Below are 17,441 nucleotides of genomic sequence, written 5' to 3' on the forward strand. Positions count from 1 at the left end.
GGAAGTAGTTCTAGGCTAAAGAGAAGAGCAATACAGGTACCTAAATTCAGTAGTTTTCCAGAAGTCACAAAGAGAACAATGTCAGGGTCAGCTACTCACTCTGAGTGCATTAGGGTGGAGGATTCACCCCATGCTCCTCCTAGCAAGATTGTGTCACACAAGTGATACTTAGTTGCCATGTGCTCCCACTGTTGCCCGGAACTAATTCTGAGTTTTGATCAGCTACATACAAAGAGGATGAAAGTGTGTGTAGGTAGATGGGTATGGGAAGATAAGGAGCTAGAAGAGAATTATGGTATTTTAACCAACTCTCATCTCAACAGTATCCTTCTTTCTTACTTACTGTAGACTTAGGTTAAGATGTTAGCTGGAATGCAGATAGCTAAAGCTGGCTGCTTGGCTTCTCTGATTTTTACTACTTTTGGATAGACTGAGACAATTTTAATTTGTACAAGGAAAAAAACCATTGTTTTGTCCAAAACAGGTAGCCTAATTTTGATCTAAACAGAGGGTTTTTCCTTTTGAAAATAAAATGCTGTGCAACCAGAGGTTCACTCCATTATGACTATCAGTTTTATGGCCTAACAATCCCCAGTGCCTGCACAAGAATGTGCAGGTCTAAGATACACCTCAGCAGTTTGAGCAAATGCAATTCTAAGAGGCTGTGCCATTTTCTTATGCAAAAGAGGGAACGCAAGTGGGATGAAGCTCTGAAACAGAAGTAGAGAATAGGAGAGTCAGGCAGGTAGATATGACAACGTGGTACAGACAGTAATAGGGACAGCATGTTTTTTCTTTAAAAAGCATTACCATAAATGAAAACAGTAAGCATATATTAACATTTTTCTCTCTACCAAAGAGCAAGTTATACAGGATGGAACTGTTAGAGAAGTAATTTGTACTTAGGTAACTGCTTATTAAATAAATTAATTACCACATAACTTCAAGTACTCATCAGGTCAGCTTAGAATGTATCTGTTACCCTCTGGGATGGAAATGAGAAATTACCAAAGGAAGTACCACCTCAAAACAGGGCAGTCACACAGTTTACAGAAACCTGTTCTGCCACCTGGACTCATGCTGTCCCCCACTGCTGACAAAAGGAAGTCCAGACATATATCAGAAGGCAAAAGTCATCATTTACTGTCCAACTCACACACACAGTGCAAAAATAATTTATAGTTTATTACTCCTGTGAGAAAAGTATTCAGGAACAGATAAACAAGTTCATGTTTGGAACCAAAAGTAACAGAATTTACTGAATTACACTTAAACTCTGTACATACACAAGCTTATATGCTGTACATTGTCATAATTGTGAAGTTGAAAAATTACTAAATACAGAAATTATTTGCAATTCTCTTTCCTAGAAGGTAAAATGACAATATCTATTGATGGATTTATGGTGTGTGTATATATCTCAGAGGATATACTTATGCACACCAAGTACATATTTATATTGAAACAGGAGTACATTGCTATACCAGTGCCAGTTGGAGACAACTGAAAGGGTACTGGGTATCTGAGGATTCACTGTTACTATTTAGAAGCCATATTTTCCCAAGCTATTCCCAGCTCTTATCAGGGAAATGCACTGAAGCACTACCTAGAGACAGCTGCTGTCACTCCGTTCTGGAAGGACTCTGCTTTCCAATTACCTCACATGGAAGCGACACTATTTGACAGGCTCTTGTTTGCAGAAATCCTAACAGCTGGCATCCAACCCTGTGATGGGAAGGGTCTGGACTGGATCAGAAGAAGTTGAACACTTTGTATTGTTACTGTACACCAGCAAATCCAGGCACTTAGCGCTATCAGTATTTCTATTCTCAACTGTTCTAGAACTATGGGCAAAAGCTTATCTTTATTATAATCAAAAACAAACTTTCCCTAGACCTCAGTAGGATAGGACATCATCTTACATTCTAAAGATACTGCATTTTAATGAACCCAGGAATTTTACATGTTTGGCAAAGTGCATACTTTAAGAGAATCATTCAGATATTTATAATAGTTTAACTGAACTTCAGAATCAAAATATGATAAATTCTCTACAAGATAAAGGCACAATATTTACAGGTACTCTTACCACTGCAGCTTTAAATAAGATAAACTAAATAACACTACCCTCTTTGAACTTAAATTGTTAAGAATTATAGTAATAATCTTTCATAAAAAAGTAGATATGCTTGTGCATTTAGTACTCTTGATTCTGGAACCATCTGAACATGGGTATCACTAACGTACACCCACTGTCCTCCTGACGCTCCCATGGCTTCTTTTAAACCTGAAATGCAGAAGCAAAAGAAAATTTTTTTCTGGTCTTTCATGGCATCATGAAGCAAATACAGTGCCTCTTTCAAAAAGCAAGAGAAACTTCTAACGTACAGGAGTAATTCATTATTTAGATAGAGTCTGCTATTCAGTTTGAAACTTACATGTCAAATTGGGGGAAGATGGAATGGATGCTGCCATGGCTTTTTTCATATTTTTTTAGAAAGACTAAGACATTTCCAGGACAGCTTGCTGAGTTCCAACAGGAAGTTATACTAGAACATGACCAATTCTGATATAGAAAAAAGGTCTTATTTTAAAAGCTGACCAGTGTGAAATTAAGAACATGAAAAGATCTGATCTGTTCTAATAATCATTGCAAGATAAGCATAAGACTGAAGAAAACTTTGATTTAATGGATAATGTAAAATATTGTCTTTCTGGGCAATGAGCTTCAAATACAAAGTGATAATACATAGGATAGAAAGGATAATGCTTTGATTCTCACTTTCCGCCAAGAAGGGAAACAGTAAATATATTTACCTAACTTTGACAGCTTAATGTATTATTGCTGCTGGAAACTTTTCATTAACAGATTCTGTCCTGGAAACTTATTTAATTCTCGTCCTAGGGTGACTTTATGATGCTTGTATCCCCAGTCATCTGTTCTGCATATCCAGCAAGTTAATAAGAAAGAACTAGTGTGCTGTTCTCAAAATGCCAACAGAAACCCTACACCAAATCTTGTATCTTCCATGAAAAAGATTCTTGCTGTTCACATTAAGCCACAGTATTCCAGATTTTTAAGTATTAAAAAACTCCCATCCTAAAATACCTAAGATACATAAAATGCTCAAATATTCAGAAAATGTAATTTGTTTTAATGTAATGGATTTGACTGGTGTACTAAACCATTTTCAGATACCAAATATGCAAAATAATTAAATTTTATCAGGCACAACTATTCATCAGGATGTATTACTTTGAGTAGGAAAGAGAGGAAAGTTGTCCCCCAATTATCTGTTTAACAGCTGAATCAAAATTCCATTATTCACTCAGTTCTATATGGGATTAATAGCAGAAGTAGGATATGCATTGTGTGCAACAACAACAAAGAATAATTAATAGAATCATGGTTTGGTTTGGGCTGAAAGAAACTTCAAAGATCATCTAGTTCTAACAGCTCTGCCATGGGCAGGGACCCCTTCCCTTAGCCCAGGCTGCTCAGAGCTCCATCCAGCCTGGCCTAGAGCGCATCCTGGGATGGGCTTTCTACAACTTGTCTAAAACCCATAATTATTCTCAGCTAAAAAATTATTTGCTATAAATCCCTGTAGACAGTTACCTTTGGTTTACAGTAAAGGAAAAGAAGCTCTGTTTGTACATACCCAGAACAGTTTTAGTGGTAGAAATATGCTCCAGCAATTTCTTGGAGGATGTCCTGACTTTCACATATGCCGCATAATGACCGCCTCTCATTGAGCCACTGTGCTCCACTATTCCATAAAGACTGTACAGCACTCTTGCACCATCCATAACATTCTGCATTCCCAGAAACACAGAAAACAAAGGTGAATTATTTCATGATAAATTTTACTGGCATGTTAAGTAGCTATCAGCAGTATGATTCCAAAAGAGGCAAACAGCCATCCACAGCATTTCCAACAGCAAAATATCTCTATTACAAGTACTCAGTAGTCTTACTAATTTAGTTACCATAGAGGCAATAAAACTTGTCCTTTATGCTGTTATACACACCAACATCACCAGGGCACCACAGCTTAACTAATATTAGCTAACATCTATGATATTCTTTATATGAATGGGATTGCACACAGTTACAGGTCTGATCTCAGAACACTATCTGAAAAATTCACTCTACAATTTGATTAAAAATCATCACCATCACCAATCCAATTTAACTTGTGGTCAGGACACCAACTGCTGAAGTACAACAAAAATAAAGACTTGAAATTGTACCTTGCAAGATGCAGCACAAAATGGTGCTAAGTCTAGAATCAATGGGAAATCCACATGCCTGTTTACCTTCCGTAGACTCAAACCAGCCTTCAAATGGAAAAAAAAAAAAAAAAAAAACAACTGTAAAATAAATATTTTTACAAGGTAACTTTTTAAAGCTAAGGTGTATCATTATACTATTAAACTTAACCAAATCCAAGAGTAAGATTTTAACTGATTTAAACCTTCTCTGTTATGTTTCCAATACAGTGCTACATGTAACATGACAGACACGCAAGGGGTTTCCCTGGATACATCAGGATGGCTAAATGCACTCTGAAGGTGTTAAGAGTAATTACAAAAAACATCAGCATGTTTCAAACAGTGCTTCTACCAGGTCTCTATCTAAAGAGGCAGTATTGGGATCCACAATGACACTTGAAGAACTGATGTCCATCAGAGGGGCAGAGCAATATACAAGAGGGGTCTGGCCTCTTACCTGGTGGAATCTTTTCAGGTGGAGAATAAGAATAGCAGGAACTGAAGAAATCAGCAGCTGTTTCCGAGCATTTGTGTAGACACCTTCCATTTTCTTTTCTGTATTTATGAATATCAAAATAATATGCAAAGTGATGGCAGTCATATGGAATTTTTTAAATACTTTCTAAACATCTGACAGAATAGATCTACGCTGTGATGGTTTTGTACTTGTTAAATAAAACACAAGGGAAATGTTGTGGAGTAAGAAAAATATTTTCTCATTTTTCTAGTTATTAGTAAACATAATCTGTGAATCTCAGCATTATTTTAGCCAGTCTTGTGCAAATCAGATTTGAAGCTGGAAGGCTGTCCACTGTCTAGGTCAGCTTGCACACTGAAATATCTACATTTTCTGTAACTATAGCACCAAACTTTCCTGTTAAAACCTAAAACAAATGGATGCTCCCCAGATAAAAACTGGAAGGCACAAGTCTCTTTATCTGTGTTAATGTCCTAGTCACTAAGAGTTTAGTTTTCCATTCTTCAGTTCTTTCTGCATGACTGCATACTTCATAGTTATTTAAGAAAAAGGTCTGAGGAGGGCCGTCTACTTCAGGAAGCTTCCTAACCTGCTGGCTTCAGCATTCAGGACTGGGATATGTGGCCAAACCCCCTATGGTGCAGAAGGCACGGAACACAGTAGCACAGTGAAGGCTCCACAGAAAAGCTCCACAGTACAAGAGAACATACCATCAGCATTTGTTTTTGCAGAAAAACTTAATTTACTGGTTTTACATATGTTCAAAAGAAAATAGTTCATTTGAGGTATGAAGGAGCACTTAATGTTTGATTGGGTGACCTCTTATATCTTTTGTTTTAGAAGGAAAAAATTAACGATTAGTTGTGAATTGATTTTGCTTTTCCATGGTGCCCATAGAACCAAGGCGTTATTTATATAGCACTTACAGTCCAATGATGATTAAAGGGATGACTAGAAAACACAAATAATATTTCTGAATTTACTCATGCTTAGCTTGTATCTCTCCAGATATCTATAAATGCACAGCAAACAAGCAATTTTTTGTTATGATATGAGCTCCCTTTATTGTATTTACAAATTATCAGAAGAGCTTATATTTTTATTCTTCTGAAATTCTATATATAAAAAACCCAATCCTCCAGTTCTTCTAAAATGTTGGTTTTTCATTAAATTTGTTTTTCTTACTCAGTGAACTCTAACGGTCTGCTTGGGCTATACAAGCATCGAGGAAAACATTTTCACAAAAAGTTCCTTCTCTCTCATCTCCATTCTTACAAATATTTGGATTTTTTTTCTCTCTTCATTACACCTCTCTTCTTTTGCCTCTTTTCCACACACAATTACATTACTTCCCTGAGTATGTAAGCTACTGGGGCCGAATATTACAGCATATATTCCAAAGCTTTGAGGATTGTAAGGAACAGAAATAACAGCAAAGATTAGCATCAAGAAATGCACATACTCGGTTTACGGTCATCTTTGAACTTTTTATCTTGGATAGAATAAAGATGCAAAATTAATTCTATGTTACATCTCCCATTATGTTCTAATATAAAAATTAGTCCTGTTGCCATCGCCTGATGAAGTTTGAAGTTGTTACAAGCAAGTTTTGTTTGGGGAGACATTTTCTATTTAACTACAGCAGGGAGACCCATGCTGGAGCAATGGAAGAGCAGCCAGCACCCAGACTTTGGGAGGCAATGCTGGGAATTGTCCAGAGGTGCAAGCGCTTTACCTGTGGAGTTGGTTTTCTTCTGATACTTCTGTTTCCTTTCTGTGCAGCTCTCACATAAAAGCTTGTTGTTCCCCATTAAGAGCTCTACAGAGGTGAACTGGTAAAGGCAGGACTGAACAGAACATTCCTTTGAGCTAGTTATGTAGCTTTGGGAAAGTGTCTGGAAAGCATTTTGAGGGTTTTGTGATAGTGAGGATTTGCCTACTGAGAACATGGAATTATTTGATAAACCCAGTGCTGGATCTCCACAGCTTGATTTTTTATCTTCGTTGACAGGATCACAGAAGCTAAGCTTGGATATGGAACTGGAAATCATCTCTTCATTGCTGTCGCCTGGCTTGTTGTGCGGCATTTTAGGGTTTAAGTGGTTGACATGCACACCAGACACGCTGCTGGGTGGGCTCAAAGTTGTTTGCTTCGAAGCACTTTCGCTTTCTGAGGCTTCACTGTCTGCATCAAAGCTGCTTTCGGAGCGGCTGGCTTCCTTCTCACTGCCCTCTGTCTGGCTTCCATTGACAGCCGCCTCCGCACAGGGGTCTTTGGGGTACAGGATGCCAGAGCTACCTTCCAGCTCAAGCTTTTTGGCCTTTTCCTGCATGATAACAGGACTTCTTTCTTCTTCCTTTGAGGAAGCTTTTCTGGCAAGCCGTCTCTCATGGTTCAATTGATTCTGTAAATTATGGCATTATTAATTCAGTAATAGAGGGGAGAAACAGGAAGCAGATTTGTAAGCGAACAAATCTTTCGAAACATGACAAATGCAAAGCAAATTACTGGGGGGTTATATTGTTCTATATTCTCCATCTCTCATGTTTAAGATAGTTTAAAAAGATCTTAAGGAAATCAGCTAACTTAGGATTAGAAACCTACATCCCAGTCAGCTAAGAGCATTATACTTACTGTGAGATCAATACCTCCCACAACTAATTACTTTCACTTTGTGACAGCTGTAGATGGCACATTTGAAGTGGTACTCACTAAATCTAATTTAAGCTTCTAAAAGGTCCTCAAGTTTAAGTTACTCCCCTGACCTCCCATTAGAGGCCTTAGTTGATGAGCAGCTCCAGAAAAAATTCAACTCACCTACAGGTGGTTTGTTATAGAATTAACTAAGGCATCACTGGGAGGATGTTTGCTGATTTCAATATTACCTGAAGTTGACTTTTTTTTTAATCAAGAATGCAAGAAGAAGTAAAAGGTTGCTTCCACACAAAACTACTCCTATAGATTTAGAAAACCAAACTCACAAAGCTGCCATAATTTTAGGTGATTTGCAAATGTTCATTACTCTTTTCTTGCCTTCTTTTGTTTGGATACTTTCCAAAAGAAACTAGTAACTTTCATTCCCTTTTATTTTCCTTTATTTGAATTGGATCAAAATTCCAGTGGTACCAATGGGAATCCTTCCATTAATCTCAACAGTTTGAGTTTTAGGCCTTTTCTTCTGTAACAATCAGTTTCTGCACTACTTCTTTCCATCTTTTCCTTTTTCATGTCCATGTCCTTTTTCTACTTCTGTCTCATTCTCTTCTCCTATCATTCTTTTATATTTTGAGTTTTATATGTTGTATTTTTTCTTCACATATGTTTAATGTGTTAGGACTTGATCCAGGAGAGTTTTTATGGTACTCAACAGAGCACAGACCCTTGCAATAGTCCCAAAAGCAACATGAATTGAAACTAGCCTGCAGATCATTTTTTTTTTTCTTATAAATGAAACCCTGTAATGGAAAGCTAAATGGTTACCAATGACTGTCATTTCTCACACTTCTGATGATGACCTAAATATTTTAAAACAAGTCTACGTCAGCTATATGTATACTAAAAAAACCCCACTGACGTGTCAAAATTCCCTAGAAGTTCTCAGTCACCCTAGAAACTTGAGTCAACTCAGGATGACTGCTTAGTGCAAGTAGTCAAGTTCTTACCTTATCTTTTGTTAAAGTGTGTTTCTTCACAATTTTGGGTTGATTATTCAGAGTACTGATAGAAGAACAATTATACTGACCAAGATCTGCCTCCTGTACACTTTTACTTTTACCTGTTCTTCCCAAGGGCACAGGTTTTGCAACCTAAGAAATTAGACAGGAAATTAGGGAAGGCAACATGTAAATTTTGTATTCTTTTGCAACCTAGAGAAAAGATAAATGTAGGTGGATTTTTTTCCTTTATTTTAGGAAACAGCGACCTACATAAAACCAATTAAATGGTCCCCTGAATTGTAATATAAGGCTACTTTCTAATTTTTTTTTTTAATCATAAACTCACTGTCAGTGTCTCTGAAGGTACAACTGAAAGCCACAAGGAAGAGGAACGATACAAAATTTCTGTATGTAATACAATACAAAATAATCTATTCTACCATAGTATAAGCACATGTGTAGCTGTATGAGATGTGACTATCAAAAAGGACACAGGTCCTCCTAAGTCAGTCCCTGGTGCAGCCTGTGACAACAGAGCTGCCACACCCCTCCATCACATTACTGGCAGCAGCACATGTCACCTGTAAAGGGAAGTGCTGGCTATAAAGTAATGCCCATCCCCAAGCCAGTGCAGCCACTGCTGAACAGCAGTGAAATCACCCTCAAACAGAACGCATGAACACATGGGAGCCAGGAAGCACAAGGGCACAGATACTCAAAATGCTCTTACAGCCTTAACTCCCACAGGCATCTGCACTCAGTGCACCAACAAAAATGAAGAATTGGTTATGAAAAAACTGGTGTTTGGAGAAAAATACATTTTATACAGAAATAAATATTACATTAATTACTCTCCTTTAAATGTAGATTAATATATGCAGGATAGAGGAAGAACCACTACCAAGCCACACCCACTAATCTCAAATGAAAAGCCCAAGTCCTGAAAAAATAGCTTGTGCCTTCACAGGAACACAGTTCCTCTGCAGCTAATGGAGGCAATCCACAAAATGCATAGAACACCAGAATAAATAAATTCAAATAGCTGTTTTTAAAGTGTCTCATCCTGTAGGTAAACATCAGCCCAAGGGACCCACGTTCTCTAGATACAAACCAATAGGTCAGAATCTGACTCTCTGGACCTCCAAAAAAAAAAAAAGGCTTATAATAATTCTATTTATATAAGTACATACCATTAAATTAAGCTAATCTCAGACCTATATATTCTGTGGGTTACTATAGGCATTTGATGCAAGTTTGGACTAATTTAAAGATATATGCACTTACGACATTGTACACCTATATACATATATAAAGAAAATCATATAATGAATAGATGGATAATAGTACACAGATTTATGGACAAAGGTACATTTTTAGTCTTAAATCAAAACTATGTGTATATGGATAAATGTCTTCATAGGTTATTGAAACCAACCCACTGGAAGCAAGTTATGTATTACACATTTGTTTCTTACCCTCTCCTCTATTATAGGAAGTGAAAGATCAATGAAAGGTTCTTTTACTGTTGAAATCTTGAAGAAAAAGAGAAAATGCACTTAAACATGAAGAACAGTATATGGGTTTAGTACATAGCTCCCTTTATTCAATCAATTTATTATCAAAAACTATACAACACTTACAAGATGTATGAAACTACAATGAAGAACTTCCCACTAACTTTTTAAAAAACGTATTAAGTTAGCTCTAATTTTCTTTCTAACACCACACAAACTTCAGCATGTAGAGGTAAAAAGGCAAGGCCATCAATCTGGGCATGAACTGACTTGAAGCAGTGTGGTGCTCACTTTCTCTGAGCTCCAGATGGATTTTTCAAGTGGGCCCCTGTGGTACCCTTTTGTAGAAAGGTACCTTTTAGAGTTTCCTGATTCTGGACACTTCTGCACAGGTGTCTGAGCTGTTATGCAGCAAAGACTGGTTAATGACAGTTAAGTGACAGGTTCTAACCTCATGCTCTCAGTTAAGGTTAAGTCAGTCTTATTGGTTACAGTCAAAAGCTTTGTTAGATTTTTTGACACCATACACTAATTGGTAAAATAAATCCAATTACAGGGGAAAAGGGACTTGAAATAAACCAACCTCTTTTTTTTTCTACTGAGGTTTCATTTTGCCATGTATAAGCTGGAAACATCTTCCAAAGCATACCTAAAGACAATCTCTTTCAGCACTTTCCATCTGCCTTTATCACTAAGTTCCTTAGGCTCTCTCCCTTGCTGTTCTCGAATTCCTTCCAAAACTGACTTATCTTACCTCTGAAAAGACTGTGAAAAACAAAACCTTAAAAAAGGAAGTAAAAATCATGTTGTATATTTAAGTCACAGCCATGCCATCAATTACTGTCACCATGTCCCTTCTCTTGTATTTGTGACCCCATCTTCCACCTGTGACATTTGGTATGGACTGCAAGCTTAAATTACCTGTTGAGCGAGGGACTCAGGAATGTTTAGGTTCCAGTAAAGCAATAAATGAGATCAAAAGCAGGCAGCTCTGGTGACTGCCTGCCTGCCTGGTGAGCGATGTTCAAACAGGGGCTCCTCTAAAGTGTTGGTTTGCATGAACAAACTTGTATCAAAAATATCTTGCCAGGGCAGGCAAAGGAAAATGAATACTAAACTCTTCCTCAAAGGGCTACAGCTAGCAAATTCCCAAGTCCTGTGCAGGCAGAATATAAGAAGCCAGCAAAAATAGATGAGACATGCAAAATACATACAACCTCTATTTTTTATATGGTCAAAGTTCTTCATTGGTACTAGCAGCACACTGAAGAGTAATCTGCACATCACACACAGGGAAGTTTACCTGGCACTGCAGGACTGTGCTTAATTTTTCAGATTGATTAATTTACTTAATCTCTATAATATGAAATAGAATGTTTTAAGCCAAACACAAATGTAACATTCAATTTAAAAAGTCATGCAATTAAGATTTTTCTCTGTCAAACTTAAAAGAAAATTATAAGGACCATGGAAAGCATTTATGATGGAATGTCAGTAATATTAATTATGAAAGGAATAAACTGTTCATTAGGGTTATTATGTTAATTATAAAAAATACTTCAAAGAAAAAGAAGTAATTTTAGCATTTTCCCACTCATTCTAATTCAAAGTAAGTAATTTCCAATTTTCAGGTGTATCCCAGAAGAGCAGGCAGGAGGATTTATATTTTAAAATAGGTCTTTCAAAAATATAAAATAACACTAGCGTGTAACACATATAATTATAGAATTTGGAACCTCCAGCCTTAAGTCAGATGTAAAATCAAGCCCAGTACTTGGATCCTTTTTGAATTCAAAGGATCCCTCTTCTTCGGTTTAGAAGGATAATGCTTTAAAGAAGGAATAAATAATTTCAAACAAGAAACTTTCAATAAAGTCTTGTTTTTGCAAACAAACAAACAAGTATAAAATTGGCAACACAATTTTATACTTTCAAGACAATGTAATCAAACCAGTATGTGATCTATTCCACATCAAACCAAATTCCAGAATACCTACATTTTCACATTCCTCACACATGACAGTGCTAGTCAATTCACCAACAAAGATCCTATCTATGAAGTTCATCTTCACACCCTCTCTTCCATATGCTGAAAAAACATTGCCTTTTTTAAATGTGAAAAATAACACATCCAATGCCACACTATAAGTACAACAAAATTCTTTTCAAGATATATTATGAAAGCACAATTTTAAACATATTCAAAATGTTGTGAACACAATAGAATAACTAATACATCATATACTGTTATCTCAACATTTAAAAATATTTGAGTGAAAGGTTCCCTTTTATCCTTCCTTCCCCATCTTCTGTAACAGAGTAATAATATTGTATCTCCTAAGAAGAAGCTTTTTAAATCTGTTTTCTTTTGAATAAATAATATTGCATTGCCTTGATATAGACACTGGGGTAAACAGACATATTCTCACCCTTTTAAAATGGTTTTTTCAACTATAAAGCTCTAAAATGTAACAAAATCATTTTCTAACACATCTTTATGCCTTAATTTTGCAGACTTGGGAAGGATGACTTACAAAAGGTCTCATTCATTAGGATTTTAATTAAAACAAAATCCCCCAAATCAGAACTACTGAATAAACAAACTCATGAAAAAAAATCACAAAACCCTCTTCTTTTTTTAAAAAAACCTTCTTTAGAAACAGCTGACTATCTTGACTTTGTAATTGCATTTAGAGTGCTCACAGTACCAGTCAACTGACAGAAATCAGTTTCATTTATGGAAAGCAGCCTCTCTGAGTATGAAGTAATTATGAGTATGTAACAAATACAGAGCAGGCTATTTTAGAAAACAAAACTAAATTCTACCTATTATTAAGAGATGGATTAACCCTGGGGAGGCTTTCTCCTGGATACATAGATGCAAGTCTTAGCACACACTAAGCTCTCTATGCTTTAGGTACGCACTAGGCGGCACTAGAGTAACACAGAATAAACTCTGGCCACTACAGCACTTCAGATCTCCTGTTCTTCCGAATAGCTACTTCACAAGAAAATGGTATTTAAAGACCAGTGCAGTCATAGAAGTTTTCAATAAAGAGTTGCATACCTTTGACTTTCCTTCTAGTTTCTTCATCTGCTGTCTTAGTAGTTGGGTTATTGAATGCTTTTAAAATACCAGTTTGTATACGCTAGAAGTAAAAATAAAACCAAGTATTTTAAGTGTAAATATTCTAAAACTAGTCATATATGATTCGACTTTATTTTGTCTTATTTCCATAAAATAAACGTAATTTAATATTGTAAAACTATTGTTGCTATTCACTAACAATGTCAAAACTACATTAGCTTAACTTGAGTAGAAAATCACCCAAAAATTTCCTTCCCTTAAAAGGGAACCATCACAGGGCACTTCACAGGTTACCAAGAAACGATGAGATTTTCAGTGAACTAACGCTATCCATTTTTCCCACTGTGAATGGACTTACACTGATTGACTAGGATACAAACTATCTGTAAGGCAGCTAAGAGCCTTTCACTAGCCAAACTTCAGTGACTGCATTTGGGCAGTATTTTTATCACTTCTGTTTATTTTCTAACACTGCCAATTCCAGAGGTGTGTTAGAAAATCTTAGAAGAGAAAGAAAACTTCTTACGAATTCATGTAAATGTTACCAATATTTACTAAAAAAAAAAAAAAAAAATCACCCTAAAAACTACAGTTTTGAAATAAGGATCAGAAAGAAGCAAATTCATTAATGAGTTGTAGCTCTCCAGACAGGGGGTGCTTGTCCCTGTTATTTCTCAACTGCCTGGAAGTGAAGAGCTTGCATTGTATTCCTGGCAGCAGAGCTGGTAGAAAAGCCCAACCTCTGACATGCTGCAGAGAGGGAAACAGGAGGATGAATCAGGTCCCCTGACTCTAGCTACCATGCATGACCTATGCTTTCCTTTTTCCTGGCAAATGTCCTGTCTCTCTGATCCACAGACTCTAGTAACACGTACTAGAGAGTCTCCCTTGCTGGTGTGCAAATGACATTTACAACTAAATACTGAAGTCACACTTAGAGCAAAGTACCATTCCAAGAGACAAATACCAAACCTTCTAAAAGCAACTCAAACCCTCTGTGCTAACAGGAAAAGATTAATAGATGGCTCTAGTTTCCAGGCAGCAAAGCACACTTCCAAGCCACATATCACTGTAGTGTGAGGATGACAGACAGTGTCAGAGGTTTGGTTTCCAGTTCAGGCACCCATCAGACCAAGTCATACTCCGACCTTATGAGTATGTGACCTGGCTTGTGAATTAACTCCCGCTGCCCCGAGCTCAGCTTTGTTCATCTTAAAGCCAACAATATACTAAAAGGATTAATCAATAGGTAATTCATGAAGTTGAGCACCATAAATGGGTTTAGGGCCATAAGCAACCCTTTTGTTGGGATTAGCGCGTTGAACCATTTATTTAGGTCAAAGAAAGACATAGTCTTTGAATGGGCAGGGTGCTGTGGACAATGGCAGCAGACATTAATCAATTAGCAGCAGGGTTCAGCCACTTCAGGCCCTGGTGTGAAACCATCTCCAGCCCACATTGCTGGAGACGGCAGACGCTATGTCATCTTTATTGTTATATGGCCAAGCTTTTAGCTGAAAAGTCCACTTGTGTACCCTTCCTAACTTTTCTCCTCAGGAATATGAAAAAGTTCAGCACTGGTGTCAGATACAAACACAAAACCACACAGAAGAAGAAAAAGTATAATAGGATTTTTGGTTAGCTCCTATAACTAATGTTATGTATTATATGTATTTCTCATCAAAGCTAAGGGTATACAAACAACTAATCCTAACAGGGATAGGGCAGCAGGGATGGCTGGGCTGCTGCCTGTGCCCAGCTGGTTGTCTGCCATCTACAGACCTGAAACATGGGATAATTTAAAAAAAAAAAAAAACAAAAAAACAGAGAGGGAGGAGGAGAGAGCTTTTACTAGTACTGTCGGTGGCAGAGCACCCCGAGGTGATAAAGATGTGTTTGCAGTCATGCACCATTAGGGCAGCAGTGGGATGTAATTGCAGGGCAGGGTGGCACCCACGTCTCTCTGCCTGTTGATGGAGTAGCAGAAATACTACCCAAAAATCACTGTAAATTCTTACCATCTTCCATCACTCTTCTGAGGTAGGTATTGTAGCTGTCACTGCTCTCTAATAATAAATTATTTAAAAGGCAAATGCTAATGCAGGTTATTGCAATGATGGCACATGCACTGGTGAAGCTGACAGGAGACTGACTTGAGGGGAAAGCACAAGCACCTCCTGGACAAGCAGCTTAGTTGTTGTAATAATCCTGCTTTCTTTGATTCCTCCTTTGTCAAGAAAACATCGTTTTCACTTTTTATTACATGGAAATCAAAAACTAAAATAATAAAGTTTCCCTCTGCTACAAAAATGTAACAACTGTTTTCCAGCTGAAGTCAGCTGCTTCTGTTGTGTGCTGTGTTCAAGACATCATTTTCTAAGCGTGAGTGTCAAGGTTTGACTGTTTCTTCTTGCAGTTCAGTTCTGTTTATAACCAAGAATGCTGACAAGACCAATAAATATTCGTATTCTGGTAGGATGGGGATTTGTTCAGCTCTACTGTAGTACCAGGAACCAGGCTCAGACACAGATTTACATCTTATCTGTGAGATAATTCAGCTCAGGATCACATTCATTGGGTTACTAAATGAAAAGGAAGAGGAAGTACTCTGGTCAGTACAAGATTTAAGGCCTTCCTTTAGAGGAGGCCTAGAAAAGGCTATTTACCACAAAGTATCATCTGAAAAGAAGGGTCCAAGACTATGTCAGACAGAGTAAATCTGATATGGTTAAAATAGCAACCAAACACTCTCTTTCTTGCATGAACAATACAGGAAGCACAAATAAAGAAGGAAAAGAAACAAAAAAAACCCTCACAGGGACGTTTTCAATATAACAAACTGCTTCTATACTTCACATACTTGGATGTAGATTTTAAGCAATCACAAGCAGAACTTTATTTATAAAGCAAAGAGTTCTTCACACTTTCAAGAGACACAAGAAACTTTGCAAGATTTTCCCCCCTCCCCCCACAATTTTCAGTGAAAAATTTTGGTTAAAAATATGGGTGGGTCCATAGCTAAGAACTGCTAATTTTTGATCCAGAGCTTTAAAAATCCACTTTGTCAGCTAACACCGAGGTTCTACCTTTACTTTCTTCGTGTCTCAGATGTCCTTTTTTCCCTCCTTTTCCTTTTTTCAAGGCAAACTACTTGTATTCCTGAAGTTGTCACGTTCTACTTATAATATTCCTCCTACTAACTGAAACTTTGATTCTAATCAACTATTTTAACAAATCAATATAGACATAATTAAGTATCTTTTAAAAAATACATTTTCCTCAAGACAATGAAAATAGACACTCCTGCTTCATGAAGTACATCTTTAAAACTCTGGGAACATGAAGAACATTGAAGCAATGACTAGTAGTTCACTTTTAAAAGACACACAAAGACATTACTTTTGTCTCCTCGATCCTGATTGCATCCAACAGATAGTGCAGAAGCTCCTGGCTGTCCTGCTGCTGGAACCCCTTAAATCGAGGAGCCCTATGAAAGAAACAGTAAAGAATTTTAGATTATCTTGGGGGATTCTTAACAAGACAACATCAACGTCAGACACTTTGCTGGGGTACAAATAGGTACAATCCCTGCAGAACCTCATGGGGCTTGAGGAAGCTCCTGGTGCAGCAGGCAATTTCACCAACAAGGCTGCACTTTAACCTGGGTTGCAGTTTGGCTCTGTGGAGTATGGCTTGACTAAAATACAGATTTGGCAGTAGAGTCTCATCCATGGTAGCAGCCCTTTCCTGACAGACTACACCAGTACTTCTGCACCACCAGATATTCCTAATGTCATGGAAGAGAGAGACAAAAAGATTTTCTAAGTGCTTAACCTCCTTTGTTATCTCACCCTTTTCTCAACCGAGGAGAAATCTCAAATGTGCGTAAACAATCCTTTTAGACCACCAGCAGCATCCACATCACCCTCAGAAGCCAGAAGAGGAAAAACATCTATTTCTGACTACGCTGCCGTTTATACTGGTGATCTTCTAGGCAACTGCACGGGGGTAATGTTGCACGAGTTCTGAGACAGCAACTCAGTAGCACCAATCACTGCTATTCAAGAACTGTTGAATTCTTTTTTACTATGCACAGCATCTAAATATCACACTTTTCAGGCATAGATTACATAGAAATTAGAAAAAATAAACTTATGAGTACATGGATATATCCTTAAGGTGATCCTTAAGATTAGATCCTTCTCCTTACCACAGCCAGAAGGCTCCTAATAGTTTGAATCTTCAGGATCTTGCAACCCCAAATGAATGAATAGTATCCACTATTAACACATCTCTGTTCACATTAAGTGTAACTGACTGGCCAAACTATACCTGTCTTTCCAGGCAGGTTACCTTTTAGATCTTTAATTACAGTCTTGAACTACTTAATCTAAAATGAGATTCCACAGAATCACAAGGGGTTGGAAGA

At 37.2% G+C, this 17,441-nt stretch overlaps 1 protein-coding gene across 9 annotated transcripts in view; it reads right to left on the reverse strand.

Moving 5' to 3' along the window:
* Nucleotides 1-1,164: 1,164 nt before the first annotated feature.
* The window catches only part of USP45 (ubiquitin specific peptidase 45), a 49,700-nt gene continuing 33,423 nt past the window's right edge, over nt 1,165-17,441 (reverse strand). For 4 of the 9 annotated variants that reach the window (XM_064412777.1, XM_064412774.1, XM_064412775.1 and 1 more), the window contains exons 9-18: nt 16,412-16,499; nt 12,992-13,073; nt 11,922-12,013; nt 9,886-9,942; nt 8,417-8,560; nt 6,489-7,158; nt 4,733-4,830; nt 4,255-4,341; nt 3,663-3,816; nt 1,165-2,287 (exon numbers count right to left, since the gene is read on the reverse strand). In XM_064412777.1, the coding sequence (XP_064268847.1) occupies nt 2,154-2,287; nt 3,663-3,816; nt 4,255-4,341; nt 4,733-4,830; nt 6,489-7,158; nt 8,417-8,560; nt 9,886-9,942; nt 11,922-12,013; nt 12,992-13,073; nt 16,412-16,499 (1,606 nt within the window). In that variant the 3' untranslated portion in view covers nt 1,165-2,153. Of the gene's footprint in view, nt 2,288-3,662; nt 3,817-4,254; nt 4,342-4,732; nt 4,831-6,488; nt 7,159-8,416; nt 8,561-9,885; nt 12,014-12,991; nt 13,074-16,411; nt 16,500-17,441 lie in introns of those variants that run through there. The other 5 variants (XM_064412779.1, XR_010358541.1, XR_010358540.1 and 2 more) reach the window with 5 other exon arrangements.

This window comes from Passer domesticus, chromosome 3 (genome assembly GCF_036417665.1).
Source record: "Passer domesticus isolate bPasDom1 chromosome 3, bPasDom1.hap1, whole genome shotgun sequence".
Lineage (NCBI taxonomy): Eukaryota > Metazoa > Chordata > Aves > Passeriformes > Passeridae > Passer > Passer domesticus.